Here is a 17,093-nt window from a genome sequence, read left to right as displayed (position 1 = left end):
CCCCCTCTCCTCTTGGGCTAGGGTCCCATCGCAGTCCCCCTCTCCTCTTGGGCTAGGGTCCCATCGCAGTCCCCCTCTCCTCTTGGGCTAGGGTCCCATCGCAGTCCCCCTCTCCTCTTGGGCTAGGGTCCCATCGCAGTCCCCCTCTCCTCTTGGGCTAGGGTCCCATCGCAGTCCCCCTCTCCTCTTGGGCTAGGGTCCCATCGCAGTCCCCCTCTCCTCTTGGGCTAGGGTCCCATCGCAGTCCCCCTCTCCTCTTGGGCTAGGGTCCCATCGCAGTCCCCCCTCTCCTCTTGGGCTAGGGTCCCATCGCAGTCCCCCCTCTCCTCTTGGGCTAGGATCCCATCGCAGTCCCCCTCTCCTCTTAGGCTAGGGTCCCATCGCAGTCCCCCTCTCCTCTTGGGCTAGGGTCCCATCTGCAGTCCCCCTCTCCTCTTAGGCTAGGGTCCCATCGCAGTCCCCCTCTCCTCTTGGGCTAGGGTCCCATCGCAGTCCCCCTCTCCTCTTGGGCTAGGGTCCCATCTGCAGTCCCCCTCTCCTCTTGGGCTAGGGTCCCATCTGCAGTCCCCCTCTCCTCTTAGGCTAGGGTCCCATCTGCAGTCCCCCTCTCCTCTTGGGCTAGGGTCCCATCTGCAGTCCCCCTCTCCTCTTAGGCTAGGGTCCCATCGCAGTCCCCCTCTCCTCTTGGGCTAGGGTCCCATCGCAGTCCCCCTCTCCTCTTGGGCTAGGGTCCCATCGCAGTCCCCCTCTCCTCTTGGGCTAGGGTCCCATCGCAGTCCCCCTCTCCTCTTGGGCTAGGGTCCCATCTGCAGTCCCCCTCTCCTCTTGGGCTAGGGTCCCATCTGCAGTCCCCCTCTCCTCTTAGGCTAGGGTCCCATCTGCAGTCCCCCTCTCCTCTTAGGCTAGGGTCCCATTGCAGTCCCCCTCTTCCTCTTAAGCTAGGGTCCCATTGCAGTCCCCTCTTCCTCTTAAGCTAGGGTCCCATTGCAGTCCCCTCTTCCTCTTAAGCTAGGGTCCCATTGCAGTCCCCCCTTCCTCTTAAGCTAGGTTCCCATTGCAGTCCCCCCTTCCTCTTAGGCTAGGTTCCCATCGCAGTCCCCCTCTCCTCTTAGGCTAGGTTCCCATCGCAGTCCCCCTCTCCTCTTGGGCTAGGGTCCCATCGCAGTCCCCCTCTCCTCTTGGGCTAGGGTCCCATCGCAGTCCCCCTCTCCTCTTGGGCTAGGGTCCCATCGCAGTCCCCCTCTCCTCTTGGGCTAGGGTCCCATCGCAGTCCCCCTCTCCTCTTGGGCTAGGGTCCCATCGCAGTCCCCCTCTCCTCTTGGGCTAGGGTCCCATCGCAGTCCCCCTCTCCTCTTGGGCTAGGGTCCCATCGCAGTCCCCCTCTCCTCTTGGGCTAGGGTCCCATCGCAGTCCCCCTCTCCTCTTGGGCTAGGGTCCCATCGCAGTCCCCCTCTCCTCTTGGGCTAGGGTCCCATCGCAGTCCCCCTCTCCTCTTGGGCTAGGGTCCCATCGCAGTCCCCCTCTCCTCTTGGGCTAGGGTCCCATCGCAGTCCCCCTCTCCTCTTGGGCTAGGGTCCCATCGCAGTCCCCCTCTCCTCTTGGGCTAGGGTCCCATCGCAGTCCCCCTCTCCTCTTGGGCTAGGGTCCCATCGCAGTCCCCCTCTCCTCTTGGGCTAGGGTCCCATCGCAGTCCCCCTCTCCTCTTGGGCTAGGGTCCCATCGCAGTCCCCCTCTCCTCTTGGGCTAGGGTCCCATCGCAGTCCCCCTCTCCTCTTGGGCTAGGGTCCCATCGCAGTCCCCCTCTCCTCTTGGGCTAGGGTCCCATCGCAGTCCCCCTCTCCTCTTGGGCTAGGGTCCCATCGCAGTCCCCCTCTCCTCTTGGGCTAGGGTCCCATCGCAGTCCCCCTCTCCTCTTGGGCTAGGGTCCCATCGCAGTCCCCCTCTCCTCTTGGGCTAGGGTCCCATCGCAGTCCCCCTCTCCTCTTGGGCTAGGGTCCCATCGCAGTCCCCCTCTCCTCTTGGGCTAGGGTCCCATCGCAGTCCCCCTCTCCTCTTGGGCTAGGGTCCCATCGCAGTCCCCCTCTCCTCTTGGGCTAGGGTCCCATCGCAGTCCCCCTCTCCTCTTGGGCTAGGGTCCCATCGCAGTCCCCCTCTCCTCTTGGGCTAGGGTCCCATCGCAGTCCCCCTCTCCTCTTGGGCTAGGGTCCCATCGCAGTCCCCCTCTCCTCTTGGGCTAGGGTCCCATCGCAGTCCCCCTCTCCTCTTGGGCTAGGGTCCCATCGCAGTCCCCCTCTCCTCTTGGGCTAGGGTCCCATCGCAGTCCCCCTCTCCTCTTGGGCTAGGGTCCCATCGCAGTCCCCCTCTCCTCTTGGGCTAGGGTCCCATCGCAGTCCCCCTCTCCTCTTGGGCTAGGGTCCCATCGCAGTCCCCCTCTCCTCTTGGGCTAGGGTCCCATCGCAGTCCCCCTCTCCTCTTGGGCTAGGGTCCCATCGCAGTCCCCCTCTCCTCTTGGGCTAGGGTCCCATCGCAGTCCCCCTCTCCTCTTGGGCTAGGGTCCCATCGCAGTCCCCCTCTCCTCTTGGGCTAGGGTCCCATCGCAGTCCCCCTCTCCTCTTGGGCTAGGGTCCCATCGCAGTCCCCCTCTCCTCTTGGGCTAGGGTCCCATCGCAGTCCCCCTCTCCTCTTGGGCTAGGGTCCCATCGCAGTCCCCCTCTCCTCTTGGGCTAGGGTCCCATCGCAGTCCCCCTCTCCTCTTGGGCTAGGGTCCCATCGCAGTCCCCCTCTCCTCTTGGGCTAGGGTCCCATCGCAGTCCCCCTCTCCTCTTGGGCTAGGGTCCCATCGCAGTCCCCCTCTCCTCTTGGGCTAGGGTCCCATCGCAGTCCCCCTCTCCTCTTGGGCTAGGGTCCCATCGCAGTCCCCCTCTCCTCTTGGGCTAGGGTCCCATCGCAGTCCCCCTCTCCTCTTGGGCTAGGGTCCCATCGCAGTCCCCCTCTCCTCTTGGGCTAGGGTCCCATCGCAGTCCCCCTCTCCTCTTGGGCTAGGGTCCCATCGCAGTCCCCCTCTCCTCTTGGGCTAGGGTCCCATCGCAGTCCCCCTCTCCTCTTGGGCTAGGGTCCCATCGCAGTCCCCCTCTCCTCTTGGGCTAGGGTCCCATCGCAGTCCCCCTCTCCTCTTGGGCTAGGGTCCCATCGCAGTCCCCCTCTCCTCTTGGGCTAGGGTCCCATCGCAGTCCCCCTCTCCTCTTGGGCTAGGGTCCCATCGCAGTCCCCCTCTCCTCTTGGGCTAGGGTCCCATCGCAGTCCCCCTCTCCTCTTGGGCTAGGGTCCCATCGCAGTCCCCCTCTCCTCTTGGGCTAGGGTCCCATCGCAGTCCCCCTCTCCTCTTGGGCTAGGGTCCCATCGCAGTCCCCCTCTCCTCTTGGGCTAGGGTCCCATCGCAGTCCCCCTCTCCTCTTGGGCTAGGGTCCCATCGCAGTCCCCCTCTCCTCTTGGGCTAGGGTCCCATCGCAGTCCCCCTCTCCTCTTGGGCTAGGGTCCCATCGCAGTCCCCCTCTCCTCTTGGGCTAGGGTCCCATCGCAGTCCCCCTCTCCTCTTGGGCTAGGGTCCCATCGCAGTCCCCCTCTCCTCTTGGGCTAGGGTCCCATCGCAGTCCCCCTCTCCTCTTGGGCTAGGGTCCCATCGCAGTCCCCCTCTCCTCTTGGGCTAGGGTCCCATCGCAGTCCCCCTCTCCTCTTGGGCTAGGGTCCCATCGCAGTCCCCCTCTCCTCTTGGGCTAGGGTCCCATCGCAGTCCCCCTCTCCTCTTGGGCTAGGGTCCCATCGCAGTCCCCCTCTCCTCTTGGGCTAGGGTCCCATCGCAGTCCCCCTCTCCTCTTGGGCTAGGGTCCCATCGCAGTCCCCCTCTCCTCTTGGGCTAGGGTCCCATCGCAGTCCCCCTCTCCTCTTGGGCTAGGGTCCCATCGCAGTCCCCCTCTCCTCTTGGGCTAGGGTCCCATCGCAGTCCCCCTCTCCTCTTGGGCTAGGGTCCCATCGCAGTCCCCCTCTCCTCTTGGGCTAGGGTCCCATCGCAGTCCCCCCCTCCTCTTGGGCTAGGGTCCCATCGCAGTCCCCCCCTCCTCTTGGGCTAGGGTCCCATCGCAGTCCCCCCCTCCTCTTGGGCTAGGGTCCCATCGCAGTCCCCCCCTCCTCTTGGGCTCGGGTCCCATCGCAGTCCCCCCCTCCTCTTGGGCTCGGGTCCCATCGCAGTCCCCCCCTCCTCTTGGGCTCGGGTCCCATCGCAGTCCCCCCCTCCTCTTGGGCTCGGGTCCCATCGCAGTCCCCCCCTCCTCTTGGGCTAGGGTCCCATCGCAGTCCCCCCCTCCTCTTGGGCTAGGGTCCCATCGCAGTCCCCCTCTCCTCTTGGGCTAGGGTCCCATCGCAGTCCCCCTCTCCTCTTGGGCTAGGGTCCCATCGCAGTCCCCCTCTCCTCTTGGGCTAGGGTCCCATCGCAGTCCCCCCCTCCTCTTGGGCTAGGGTCCCATCGCAGTCCCCCTCTCCTCTTGGGCTAGGGTCCCATCGCAGTCCCCCCCTCCTCTTGGGCTAGGGTCCCATCGCAGTCCCCCCCTCCTCTTGGGCTCGGGTCCCATCGCAGTCCCCCCCTCCTCTTGGGCTCGGGTCCCATCGCAGTCCCCCCCTCCTCTTGGGCTCGGGTCCCATCGCAGTCCCCCTCTCCTCTTGGGCTAGGGTCCCATCGCAGTCCCCCTCTCCTCTTGGGCTAGGGTCCCATCGCAGTCCCCCTCTCCTCTTGGGCTAGGGTCCCATCGCAGTCCCCCTCTCCTCTTGGGCTAGGGTCCCATCGCAGTCCCCCTCTCCTCTTGGGCTAGGGTCCCATCGCAGTCCCCCCCTCCTCTTGGGCTAGGGTCCCATCGCAGTCCCCCTCTCCTCTTGGGCTAGGGTCCCATCGCAGTCCCCCCCTCCTCTTGGGCTAGGGTCCCATCGCAGTCCCCCCCTCCTCTTGGGCTCGGGTCCCATCGCAGTCCCCCCCCTCCTCTTGGGCTCGGGTCCCATCGCAGTCCCCCCCTCCTCTTGGGCTAGGGTCCCATCGCAGTCCCCCTCTCCTCTTGGGCTAGGGTCCCATCGCAGTCCCCCTCTCCTCTTGGGCTAGGGTCCCATCGCAGTCCCCCTCTCCTCTTGGGCTAGGGTCCCATCGCAGTCCCCCTCTCCTCTTGGGCTAGGGTCCCATCGCAGTCCCCCTCTCCTCTTGGGCTAGGGTCCCATCGCAGTCCCCCTCTCCTCTTGGGCTAGGGTCCCATCGCAGTCCCCCTCTCCTCTTGGGCTAGGGTCCCATCGCAGTCCCCCTCTCCTCTTGGGCTAGGGTCCCATCGCAGTCCCCCTCTCCTCTTGGGCTAGGGTCCCATCGCAGTCCCCCTCTCCTCTTGGGCTAGGGTCCCATCGCAGTCCCCCCCTCCTCTTGGGCTAGGGTCCCATCGCAGTCCCCCCCTCCTCTTGGGCTAGGGTCCCATCGCAGTCCCCCCCTCCTCTTGGGCTAGGGTCCCATCGCAGTCCCCCCCTCCTCTTGGGCTCGGGTCCCATCGCAGTCCCCCCCTCCTCTTGGGCTAGGGTCCCATCGCAGTCCCCCCCTCCTCTTGGGCTAGGGTCCCATCGCAGTCCCCCCCTCCTCTTGGGCTAGGGTCCCATCGCAGTCCCCCTCTCCTCTTGGGCTAGGGTCCCATCGCAGTCCCCCTCTCCTCTTGGGCTAGGGTCCCATCGCAGTCCCCCTCTCCTCTTGGGCTAGGGTCCCATCGCAGTCCCCCTCTCCTCTTAATTTTTTTTTTATCCAATTTATTTAAATAAAATGCTTTTTGTAGTAAAAATCTATCTAAAGATAGTTTTCTATTTAGGATACATTAATAATTTAGTTCAGCATGAAATGGAGATTAGTTATACAGCACGAGGCTGTGCTGTATATTCTGCAGTATTTACCCAATTGTTATGAAGATCAGGAGCTGTGTCTGTCAATGAACATCAGAGAAATGGATTTTATGGTGATTAAAAAAATCCCATTTTTTTCACACTAACTACCAGCAAGAGAACACTTTACCACCGGAGGATTTTGCTGTCTTACGTCCAGGCCAATTGTTGCGATTCGGCGCTGTGCGAATTTAACTGACAATTGCGCGGTCATGCAACGCTGTACCCAAACGAAATTTACGTCCTTTTTTTCCCCACAAATAGAGCTTTCTTTTGGTGGTATTTAATCACTTCTGCGCTTTTCATTTTTTGCGATATTAATAAAAAACAAATGCGACAATTTTGAAAAAATAACAATATTTTTCTACTTTGAAAGTTAAAAAATATCCAATATATTCAATTTTTGTCATATATTTAGGCCAAAATGTATTTAGCTACATGTCTTTGACAAAAAAATCCTCAATGAGCGTATTTTTAACCGCTTTATGACCGGAAAGTTTTACCCCATTCCTGACCAGGCCATATTTTGCGATTCGGCACTGCGTTACTTTAACGGACAATTGCGCGGTCGTGCGACGCTGTACCCAAATCAAATTTATGTCCTTCCCCCCCCCCCCCCCCCCCCACAAATAGAGCTTTCTTTTGGTGGCATTTGATCACCTATGCGATTTTTTTTTTTTTTTTTTTTTTTTTGCGATATAAACAAAAAAGAGCGATAATTTTGAAAAAATATTTTTCAAATTTTTTATATGAAATTCCCCCCCCACCCCAAAAAAAATGTAAAAATCTAAATTTTAACATTTTAGGCCAATTTGTTTTCTTCTAAATATTTTTGGTTAAAAAAATCGCAATAAGCGTATTTTGATTGGTTTGCGCAAAAGTTTTCACAGCTACTAACTACGGGAAATTTCTGTCATTTTTCTTGGTTTTTTTTTTTATTAACGAGTAATGGCGGCAATCTGCAATTTTTTTTTATTTTGTGGGACTGCAACATTGCGGCGGACAGATCGGACCCTTGACTGACATTTTTGACACTTTTGGGGGGACCAGTGACATTACTGCAGTAATCAGTGCTATAAATATGCACTGTTACTGTAATAATGACACTGGCAGGGATGGGGATAACTTTATTGGTGATCAAGGGGTTAATGTATGCCTGGTGCTTACTGACATGTGTGGGGGGAGGGGACTGAGTGACACAGGGACAGATCGCAGGTTGAGCTATGCTGAACCCTGCAATCTGACCCTGCCTGTCACTTAGGAGATCCGCCCGCTTTGTTTACACAAGCAGGCGGATTTCCACACTCGATCCCCGACGATCGGGGAAGAGCAGCGGTAATCACCGCCGCTCCTCCCCTGGCCCGACTCCCGCTGTGACTGAACACAGCGGGAGCCACGCCTCCGGCGGCGCGCGCGTGCCGCCCACAAGGAGAGGAGTCCAGCGACGTAGGTCTGTCACTGGACGATAAAGAACCACTTTGCCGCAGTACAGTCAACATGACTGGTCGGCATTCGGCAAGTGGTTAATGAGCACCTCTCATTGCAGATCCATCATGGCAGCGCCTGTTAGCGGGCGTCCCCTCACCTTGTTGTGTCCCTGCCGCATCACCAGCCCTCCTATTAAAGTGAATGTGACTGTCGGTGAGTTAACAGCGAGTCAGAGGAGGAGCCGCTGCCGGACAGAGATGAGTTGCTCTTTTAAAAATTTAGATTTAAAAACTGCAGCAATGTGACTCGTTATCATTCAGCGACGTAGTACTACGTTGCTGGACTCCTCCCCTTATGGGCGGTGCGCGCGCGTCGCCGGAGGTTCGCTCCCACTGTGTTCAGTCACAGCGGGAGTCGGGCCAGGGGAGGAGCAGCGGCGATCACCGCCGCTCTTCCCCCATCGTCGGGGAATCGAGTGTGGAGATCCGCCCGTTTGTGTAAACAGAGCGGGCGGATCTCCTAAGTGACAGGCAGGGTCAGATTGCAGGGTTCAGCATAGCTCAACATCCGATCTGTACCTGTGTCACTCAGTCACCTCCCCCACGCATGTCAGTAAGCACCAGGCATACATTAACCCCTCCCTCTTAATAAAATTAACCCCTTCCCTGCCAGTGTCATTTTTACAGTAACAGTGCATATTTATAGCACTGATTACTGCAGTAATGTCACTGGTACCCCCAAAAGTGTCAAAAATGTCAGTCAAGGGTCCGATCTGTCCGCCACAATGTCGCAGTCCCGCAAAAAAAATCGCAGATCGCTGCCATTACTCGTTAAAAAAAAAAAAAAAAAACACCAAAAATTACAAATCTTTCCCTTAATAAACGCAATAACTTTTGCGCAAACCAATCAAAATACGCTTATTGTGTTTTTTTTTTTTTCCAAACCTATGTAGCAGAAAACAAATTGGCCTAAAATTTTAAAAAAAATTTGATTTTTACATTTTTTTTGCAGGGGGAATTTCATATAAAAAAAAAAAGTGAAAAATATTGTTGTTTTTTAAAAATTGTCGCTCTTTTTGTTTATAGCGCAAAAAGTAATAATCGCAGAGGTGATCAAATACCACCAAAAGAAAGCTCTGTTCGTGGGAAAAAAAGGACATAAATTTGGATTGGGTATGGCGTCGCACGACCGCACAATTGTCAAAGTCGCACAGCGCCGAATCGCAAAAAAGTGGCCGGGAGCAAAATCCTCCGGTGGTAAAGTGGTTAAATTCAGCCTTTTTTACTAGTGATTAAAATCAAACCCCTCCCGCATCATAATGATACAATGTCCACATGTGAACGTCCCCCTATAGTCTGAGGGTTTCTACTTTTGAGCACGGTTTTGTTGTACATAAATGCGGTAATATTTTTGGGAAATCTCAGCTATTTATAACTCTTCATTGTGCTTCCTGAAGACCAGCAGTCTTGTCAAATTCAGCAGCTCCTGTTCAGTGGGTTCTGCTGGCCAAAATGACTGCAACATTATTGGTGGTTCATGGGCCTCATCTCCTCTGTGTGGATGCTGAGGATAATTTGCGCTGCCGACACTCTGCCTTCTATTCCATTGATTGTCCCCCCTCTGATCCCTCTGCCAGCTGTACCGTGTATCTGGTATCAGGAGTAGAAAATGTCATGGTGTCAGTGAAAGTAAACCGTGTCCCCTCTTTTCTATTAGGAAAAGAAATGGTGCCCTATCATTCGTGTCAGTAGAAGGAGTAGTTCCCCCATTGTTGGGGTCAGTGGGAGGAATAGTGCCCCCTCATTGGTGTCAGTGGGAGGAATAGTGCCCCCTCATTGGTGTCAGTGGGAGGAATAGTGCCCCATCATTGGTGTCAGTGGGAGGAATAGTGCCCCATCATTGGTGTCAGTGGGAGGAATAGTGCCCCATCATTGGTGTCAGTGGGAGGAATAGTGCCCCATCGTTGGTGTCAGTGGGAGGAATAGTGCCCCATCGTTGGTGTCAGTGGGAGGAATAGTGCCCCATCGTTGGTGTCAGTGGGAGGAATAGTGCCCCATCGTTGGTGTCAGTGGGAGGAATAGTGCCCCATCGTTGGTGTCAGTGGGAGGAATAGTGCCCCATCGTTGGTGTCAGTGGGAGGAATAGTGCCCCATCGTTGGTGTCAGTGGGAGGAATAGTGCCCCATCGTTGGGGTCAGTGGGAGGAATAGTGCCCCATCGTTGGTGTCAGTGGGAGGAATAGTGCTCCATCGTTGGTGTCAGTGGGAGGAATAGTGCCCCCTCGTTGGTGTCAGTGGGAGGAATAGTGCCCCCTCATTGGTGTCAGTGGGAGGAATAGTGCCCCCTCATTGGTGTCAGTGGGAGGAATAGTGCCCATCATTGGTGTCAGTGGGAGGAATAGTGCCCCCTCATTGGTGTCAGTGGGAGGAATAGTGCCCCATCATTGGTGTCAATGGGAGGAATAGTGCCCCATCATTGGTGTCAATGGGAGGAATAGTGCCCCATCATTGGTGTCAGTGGGAGGAATAGTGCCCCATCATTGGTGTCAGTGGGAGGAATAGTGCCCCATCGTTGGTGTCAGTGGGAGGAATAGTGCCCCATCGTTGGTGTCAGTGGGAGGAATAGTGCCCCATCGTTGGTGTCAGTGGGAGGAATAGTGCTCCATCGTTGGTGTCAGTGGGAGGAATAGTGCTCCATCGTTGGTGTCAGTGGGAGGAATAGTGCCCCCTCATTGGTGTCAGTGGGAGGAATAGTGCCCCCTCATTGGTGTCAGTGGGAGGAATAGTGCCCATCATTGGTGTCAGTGGGAGGAATAGTGCCCCCTCATTGGTGTCAGTGGGAGGAATAGTGCCCCATCATTGGTGTCAATGGGAGGAATAGTGCCCCATCATTGGTGTCAGTGGGAGGAATAGTGCCCCATCATTGGTGTCAGTGGGAGGAATAGTGCCCCATCGTTGGTGTCAGTGGGAGGAATAGTGCCCCATCGTTGGTGTCAGTGGCAGAAAGGATGCCCCACGGTTGCTGACAGTGGGGGTGGAATTATGCCCAAAGGGAAAGATAAAAGCAAGCAAAGGGCCTCATCTGGCCCTCGGGCCGCAGTTTGGAGACCACTGATAATGGTTACAAGGACAAGTGTTCTTTGGTCTGTGACTATGTTGATCAATGAGAAGCACTGCTTTCTTTGGGACACCTAACCAGAATAAGAAGCCTGAGATGACCTCGTTGGTCATTGTGGTGGAAATTCATGGGGTGTTTGGAGCATAGAAATTTGCTCAGTGTGCTGCAAAGCGTATTTGCGGATCTTAACAAGCGCCATTAATCCCTTGTACTGAAAAGTACAATGTACAGCTCTTTTGTATAAAGAAATCCTAGCGAGCTCGGCGACAAAGAGAGAACAGGCCAAGCCTGTGTTACGGTTGATGTCCATAGAAGCAGTCCTGCCCAAGGCAGCACTCTTTGTTTATTTTATAGTCTGAGAACATAAGGGGTTTACAGGGGAGGTGGTGTGAACACAACCAATCACAGACATGTATACTTTCAAAAGTACACTAGGAAAGGGGAGTGTATACTTATGGACAAACCCAGGGCTTGACAAATTTGCCTGAAATCTAGGAGCCAGCTAAAAAAGTTAGGAGCCAGTTTTTTTTTTTTTTAAACTAACAACCAAGCTTTATTTAATAAAACGGATATTAAATTTACACATAAATACGACTAGAACCCCGCTCTCCTCTATAGCGCAGTTGGATGGAAACAGACTGTCTGTCTCTTTCCATCCGATGCCATCTGATCCGATCCACGGGATGGATAGAAAATAGAACCACCATCCGTCTGTTTTTGGCGGACAGGATCAGATGGCGGCAGATTACTGCTCCATAGAGGAGAATGAAGGGTCCAATCAGGTCTGCCTGAAAAACTGACAGGCGGACCTGATCAGACAGCCCGTGTGAAAGGGGCCTTCGGCTGTGGCATGGCGATGAGGAAAAAAAGTGTGTATATGTGTGTGTGTGTATATATAATCTTTTTTTTTTAATAAGAATCGAAAAAAGAAGAAATACATTTTTTATTTTATTTTAATTTAAAAAAAAAAAAAGAAAAAAATTATTTATTTATTTATTTTTTTTTAATTTAAAAAATTAATTAATAATAACCACACTCCCTGTCCACTTACCTTTTTAAGCAAAGGTAACTGGACAGGGAGATGAAGCCTGCAAAAACTTCCCTCTCATCTCCTCTTGGGAAGGAGATGGGAATGCATTGAGAACAGGCAGTGGAAACAGTCATTACTCGCGGCCACCACAAGAGGTCGCCAGTTCCCCATTGGAAGCCCCCCTCATCTCACAGAAGAAGGCTGAAAAGCAGTTTCGGACGGCGCGGAAGTCCCTGCACTCGGGGAGGAGGTGGGGGCGCAAAAGGGACAGGACACCTCCTGCAGGGCACCCCAGGCGCCAGATCGCTAATTCTAGTCGCATGTGCGACCTGGCGCCCGGGGTTTGTCGAGCCCTGGACAAACCAGACCATGTGCATGAGTTTCCAACTGTGAAAGTGAAACAATGCACTATTGCTAAAAACAATGGCTCCCAAACCCTATTGGCCACGCTAATTCATAAGCATGCACTCCCGTCATAACCTGTTAGAGTGAATCCTATATAATATAGTTCATAAAAACCATATTTGATATTGATTATGCTATTGTTCCAGTAAATGAGACTATATATGCAAAAGGAAATAGCAGCAGTATTTCAATCCTGCTAATCGAGCATAATAGAAAGCTACCAGCCATTATTCCAGCAAAAGGGAAGATAACTTATCAAAACAATAATTCCACATCACAAACATATCTCCGCCAGTGAATACCGGGGCCCCGGCTGGCTGATATAAATTTGCGTGGTCAAGTTCACATCGCACTGCCATAGATCGTGACCAGCGTTCACTCCAATGGTAGCCACTCAGAGCGCCCGCCGTTCGGGAGATCAGGCGAGTGGTGTGCAGTCTCCCATTTAATGGAAGGCTTCTACAACTAACAGTCTTTACTCAATGCCAGTTGTAGCCATATTCTCTGTGCATAGCGGATACTGGTAAACCGACACTGGGAGACCTAATGGCAATTTAAGTAACACTTCCTGGAAAATGTCCACAAAAATAACATTTCCACTACAGTCAGTATGGACACGTGGCTGTGCTGAGCAGTGTGCGCACTTGGCATTGCAGTCCTTATGATTTATGCTCACTCCGGGGCTGTACTGTATACAGACTGCAACGCCGGCAGCACAGGACATCACCCCCCGTTTTGTGCAGCGGGGTCCGGAGGGGTGGCCAGAAAATTTGAAAGTTGACCTTTCCAGGTTTTAAATTCAAGAATGCTAAGTATTTGGAATCCCAGGCAGGGCTTTCAATTGTTGTATGCCTTGCGAATTAATAACGTTTTATTGAATTGCCGAAGTCCTCGGCATGCAGCTGGTTCTCTGCTGGAAAGTGGGTGAAAGAGGAGCAATAGGTGACAGATTGCAGCAACGTTTCCAGCAGGGCCAATGTACTAAAAGCAGCAGACAGAATCCGCACCCTGAAAATGAAGTGTGAGCGATGTAACCGTCTCATCTGTATTGTCTCCTCACAGGCATGTCTGCAGCGCAGCCAATCGTTCAGCCATATCCAGCTCTGCGCTGTCCTTCTGGGTTTTGCACATCTCAACTTCCAGCCCGGACAGAGTGAAGAATTCTTCAATATGGTGAGTGTCCCGCTACTGCAGATTTCTGACCTCTGACACTTGACTCACTGGCCGATTTATTATACACTCTTCTCGCTCGCTCTATATATAAAAAATATCTTTTTTTTTTTTTTTGGCACACTTTGGGCCCCTTAAACTGAGCGGCCTACCGGAGTATTGTTGCTGACCATGTCCATCCCTTTATGACTACAGTGTCCCCATCTTCTGATGGCTCCTTCCAGCAGGATAATGCACCATGTCACAAAGCTCCAATCATCTCACCACTGGTTTCTTCACCATGACAAAGAGGTCACTGTCCTCCAATGGCCTCCACACTCACCAGATCCGGTCACTGTCCTCCAATGGCCTCCACACTCGCCAGATCCGGTCACTGTCTTCCAATGGCCTCCACACTCACCAGATCAGGGCACTGTCCTCCAATGGCCTCCACACTCACCAGATCCGGTCACTGTCCTCCAATGGCCTCCACACTCACCAGATCAGGGCACTGTCCTCCAATGGCCTCCACACTCACCAGATCAGGGCACTGTCCTCCAATGGCCTCCACACTCACCAGATCCGGTCACTGGCCTCCACAATCACCACATCTCATCCAATAGAGCGCCTTTGGGATGGAGTGGGACCAAGGCTGTCTTTGACACGGGGCAAATGGGGCAGCTGCCCTGGGCCCAGTTATTGTTGTGGGACCCAAAGCAGCTGCCCCTTGAGCCTGCACTGCCTGCAAATAATTGATAAGTGGATTTGGGAGGGCCCAAGAAAATGTTTGCCCAGAGTCCAAACAATATTAAAGATGGCCCTGGGTGGAACGGGAGATTGGCATCATGGATGTGCAGCCGACAAATCTGCAGCAAACTGCGTAATTCTATCATGTCACTATGGAGGAAAATCTCAGAGGAATGTTTCCAACACCTTGTATCTGTAAAGGGAATAACTGCGCTAACAATGAACTAAAAAGCTGCAGCTTCAGGTGAGACAGCACCAAACACAGGGAATAGAAGGCAAAAAGCCGCGCTAATGAGATCTGATAAATCTATTACACCAATCTCAATATTGAATGATGGAGGGAAGACAATAATGGCAACAGGTGCCAGATGTGCATCCAAAACGTTATTAAATAGACAAATATCTGCTAAGGCCTCATGCACACTGGACGTTTTTACAGCTGCTGTTAGCAGCGTCAGACGTTTTTTTTTGCAGCTGCAGAACGCCCATCCATGTTATTCTATGGCCTCATGCACACATAGAGCTTTTAGGAGCTCCAAGTGGCATAGGCGTTTTACAGCTCCAAAAAAAACCCAGAAACTGTGGGTTCAGGAGCTCCAGCGTCAAGCTGCAAAAAACGTCTGACGCTGCTAAAGGCTCCATAACGTTGCTTAACGTGCGTTAAGCCACGTTATACGTTTTTTTTCTTCCATTCAAAATCAATGGTTCCCTATGGGAGCCTATTGATTTGAATGGAAGTCACACCGCAGGTCGGATCAGGGTGATCCGACTTGCGGTGCGACCTGCACTGTGAGAATCTTGAGGGGGAACTCCACGCCAAAATGGGGAAAAAAACGGCGTGGGGTTCCCCCCCAGGTTCCAAACCAGGCCCTTCGGATCTGGTATGGAATTTGAGGGTAGCCCCGCGCCGAAAAAACGGCGTGGGGTCCCCCCCAAAATCCATACCAGACCCTTATCCGAGCATGCAGTCCGGCATGCCAGGAAAGGGGAGGGGACGAGCGAGCGGCCCCACCCCCCCTGGATCATACCAGGCCACACGCCCTCAACATGGGGGGGGGGGGGTGTGGGTGCTTTGGGGCAGGGGGGGGGCTCTGCACCCCGCACCTCAAAGCACCTTGCCCCCATGTTGATGAGGACAAGGGCCTCATCCCCACAACCCTGGCCGGTGGTTGTGGGGGTCTGCGGGCAGGGGGCTCATCGGAATCTGGAGGCCCCCTTTAACAAGGGGGGCCCCGATCCCGGACCCCCTCCCTATGTGAATGGGTATGGGGTACACTGTACCCCTACTCATTCACCCCATAAAATGCAGTGTATGGAAATGACGACAGGAGACGTTTTGGGAAATTTATTAAAAATCTTCATCCGGCTCTTGTCCTCTCCGGGGGTCTTCTCCTCTCCGAGGGTCTTCTGCTCTTTTGCTGTCCGCCCTTCTTGTCTTCTCCTCTCCGGGGTCTTCTGCTGTCTTCTCCTCTCCGGGGGTCTTCCGCTGTCTTCTCTCCGAGGGTCTTCTGCTCTTTTGCTGTCCGCCCTTCTTGTCTTCTCCTCTCCGGGGGTCTTCCGCTGTCTTCTCTCCGAGGGTCTTCTGCTGTCCGCCCTTCTGCTGTCCAATCTTCTTGTCTTCTCCGCTCCGGTCTTCTGCTCTTTTGCTGTCGGCTGTCCTTCTTCCTCCGGTCCTCCTCCGACGACGTCTTCAGCGATTATGCCGGCCTCTGGTCTCCGCAGCTTATTATATAGCCATTAGGGGCGTGGCCGCCAGATTACGTCATCTGGAGACCACGCCCCCTTGTGTCACAGTCACCTGTGACACAAGGGGCGTGGTCTCCCGATGACGTCATCTGGCGGCCACGCCCCTAATGGCTATATAATAAGCTGCGGAGACCAGAGGCCGGCATAATCGCTGAAGACGTCGTCGGAGGAGGACCGGAGGAAGAAGGACAGCCGACAGCAAAAGAGCAGAAGACCGGAGCGGAGAAGACAAGAAGATTGGACAGCAGAAGGGCGGACAGCAGAAGACCCTCGGAGAGAAGACAGCGGAAGACCCCCGGAGAGAAGACAGCGGAAGACCCCCGGAGAGGAGAAGACAAGAAGGGCGGACAGCAAAAGAGCAGAAGACCCTCGGAGAGAAGACAGCGGAAGACCCCCGGAGAGGAGAAGACAGCAGAAGACCCCGGAGAGGAGAAGACAAGAAGGGCGGACAGCAAAAGAGCAGAAGACCCTCGGAGAGGAGAAGACCCCCGGAGAGGACAAGAGCCGGATGAAGATTTTTAATAAATTTCCCAAAACGTCTCCTGTCGTCATTTCCATACACTGCATTTTAAGGGGTGAATGAGTAGGGGTACAGTGTACCCCATACCCATTCACATAGGGAGGGGGTCCGGGATCGGGGCCCCCCTTGTTAAAGGGGGCCTCCAGATTCCGATGAGCCCCCTGCCCGCAGACCCCCACAACCACCGGCCAGGGTTGTGGGGATGAGGCCCTTGTCCTCATCAACATGGGGGCAAGGTGCTTTGAGGTGCGGGGTGCAGAGCCCCCCCCTGCCCCAAAGCACCCACACCCCCCCCCCATGTTGAGGGCGTGTGGCCTGGTATGATCCAGGGGGGGTGGGGCCGCTCGCTCGTCCCCTCCCCTTTCCTGGCATGCCGGACTGCATGCTCGGATAAGGGTCTGGTATGGATTTTGGGGGGGACCCCACGCCGTTTTTTCGGCGCGGGGCTACCCTCAAATTCCATACCAGATCCGAAGGGCCTGGTTTGGAACCTGGGGGGGGAACCCCACGCCGTTTTTTTCCCCATTTTGGCGTGGAGTTCCCCCTCAAGATTCTCACAGTGCAGGTCGCACCGCAAGTCGGATCACCCTGATCCGACCTGCGGTGTGACTTCCATTCAAATCAATAGGCTCCCATAGGGAACCATTGATTTTGAATGGAGGCAGAAAGAAACGCTGCTAACAGCTACTGTGGCCAAACGTGCAATAACGCTAGTAGGAAAAGCTACTGAAAGCACGTTTTTACAGCTGCTGTTTCCCGGCGTTATGTAAACAGCTTTGGAGCACGTTTTTATGACGCCCTGTGTGCATGGAGCCTAAATCGTAAGCATTGCAGAATGAACATATACATAAACAAATGTGATAATATTGAATATGTTAGGCCAGGAATCAAAAACATATAAAGTTCATATAAAGTTCATATGCAATAATCATAAGGTCCCAGAAATGAGTTCCAAAATCGGTGGAGTGAAAGAAAATCCAAAAAGGCTAATCACCACGGTGCT

The 17,093-nt window shown here is 54.3% G+C and overlaps 2 protein-coding genes across 2 annotated transcripts in view; one reads left to right on the top strand and one right to left on the bottom strand.

Annotated features, from left to right (window-relative positions):
* The window catches only part of LOC309555788 (cyclic nucleotide-binding domain-containing protein 2-like), a 267,741-nt gene that overhangs the window by 173,628 nt on the left and 77,020 nt on the right, over window positions 1-17,093 (bottom strand). The gene's annotated exons all lie outside the window — the stretch shown is intronic.
* TBRG4 (transforming growth factor beta regulator 4) overlaps window positions 1-17,093 on the top strand; it is a 60,403-nt gene that overhangs the window by 23,983 nt on the left and 19,327 nt on the right. The window contains 1 exon segment of the mRNA XM_082257945.1: window positions 12,991-13,101. Within this exon segment, the coding sequence (XP_082114071.1) occupies window positions 12,991-13,101 (111 nt within the window).

The sequence above is a fragment of the Pelophylax lessonae genome (assembly GCF_965119305.1).
Source record: "Pelophylax lessonae genome assembly, chromosome: 5".
Lineage (NCBI taxonomy): Eukaryota > Metazoa > Chordata > Amphibia > Anura > Ranidae > Pelophylax > Pelophylax lessonae.
This window is presented reverse-complemented; position numbering and strand designations above follow the sequence as displayed.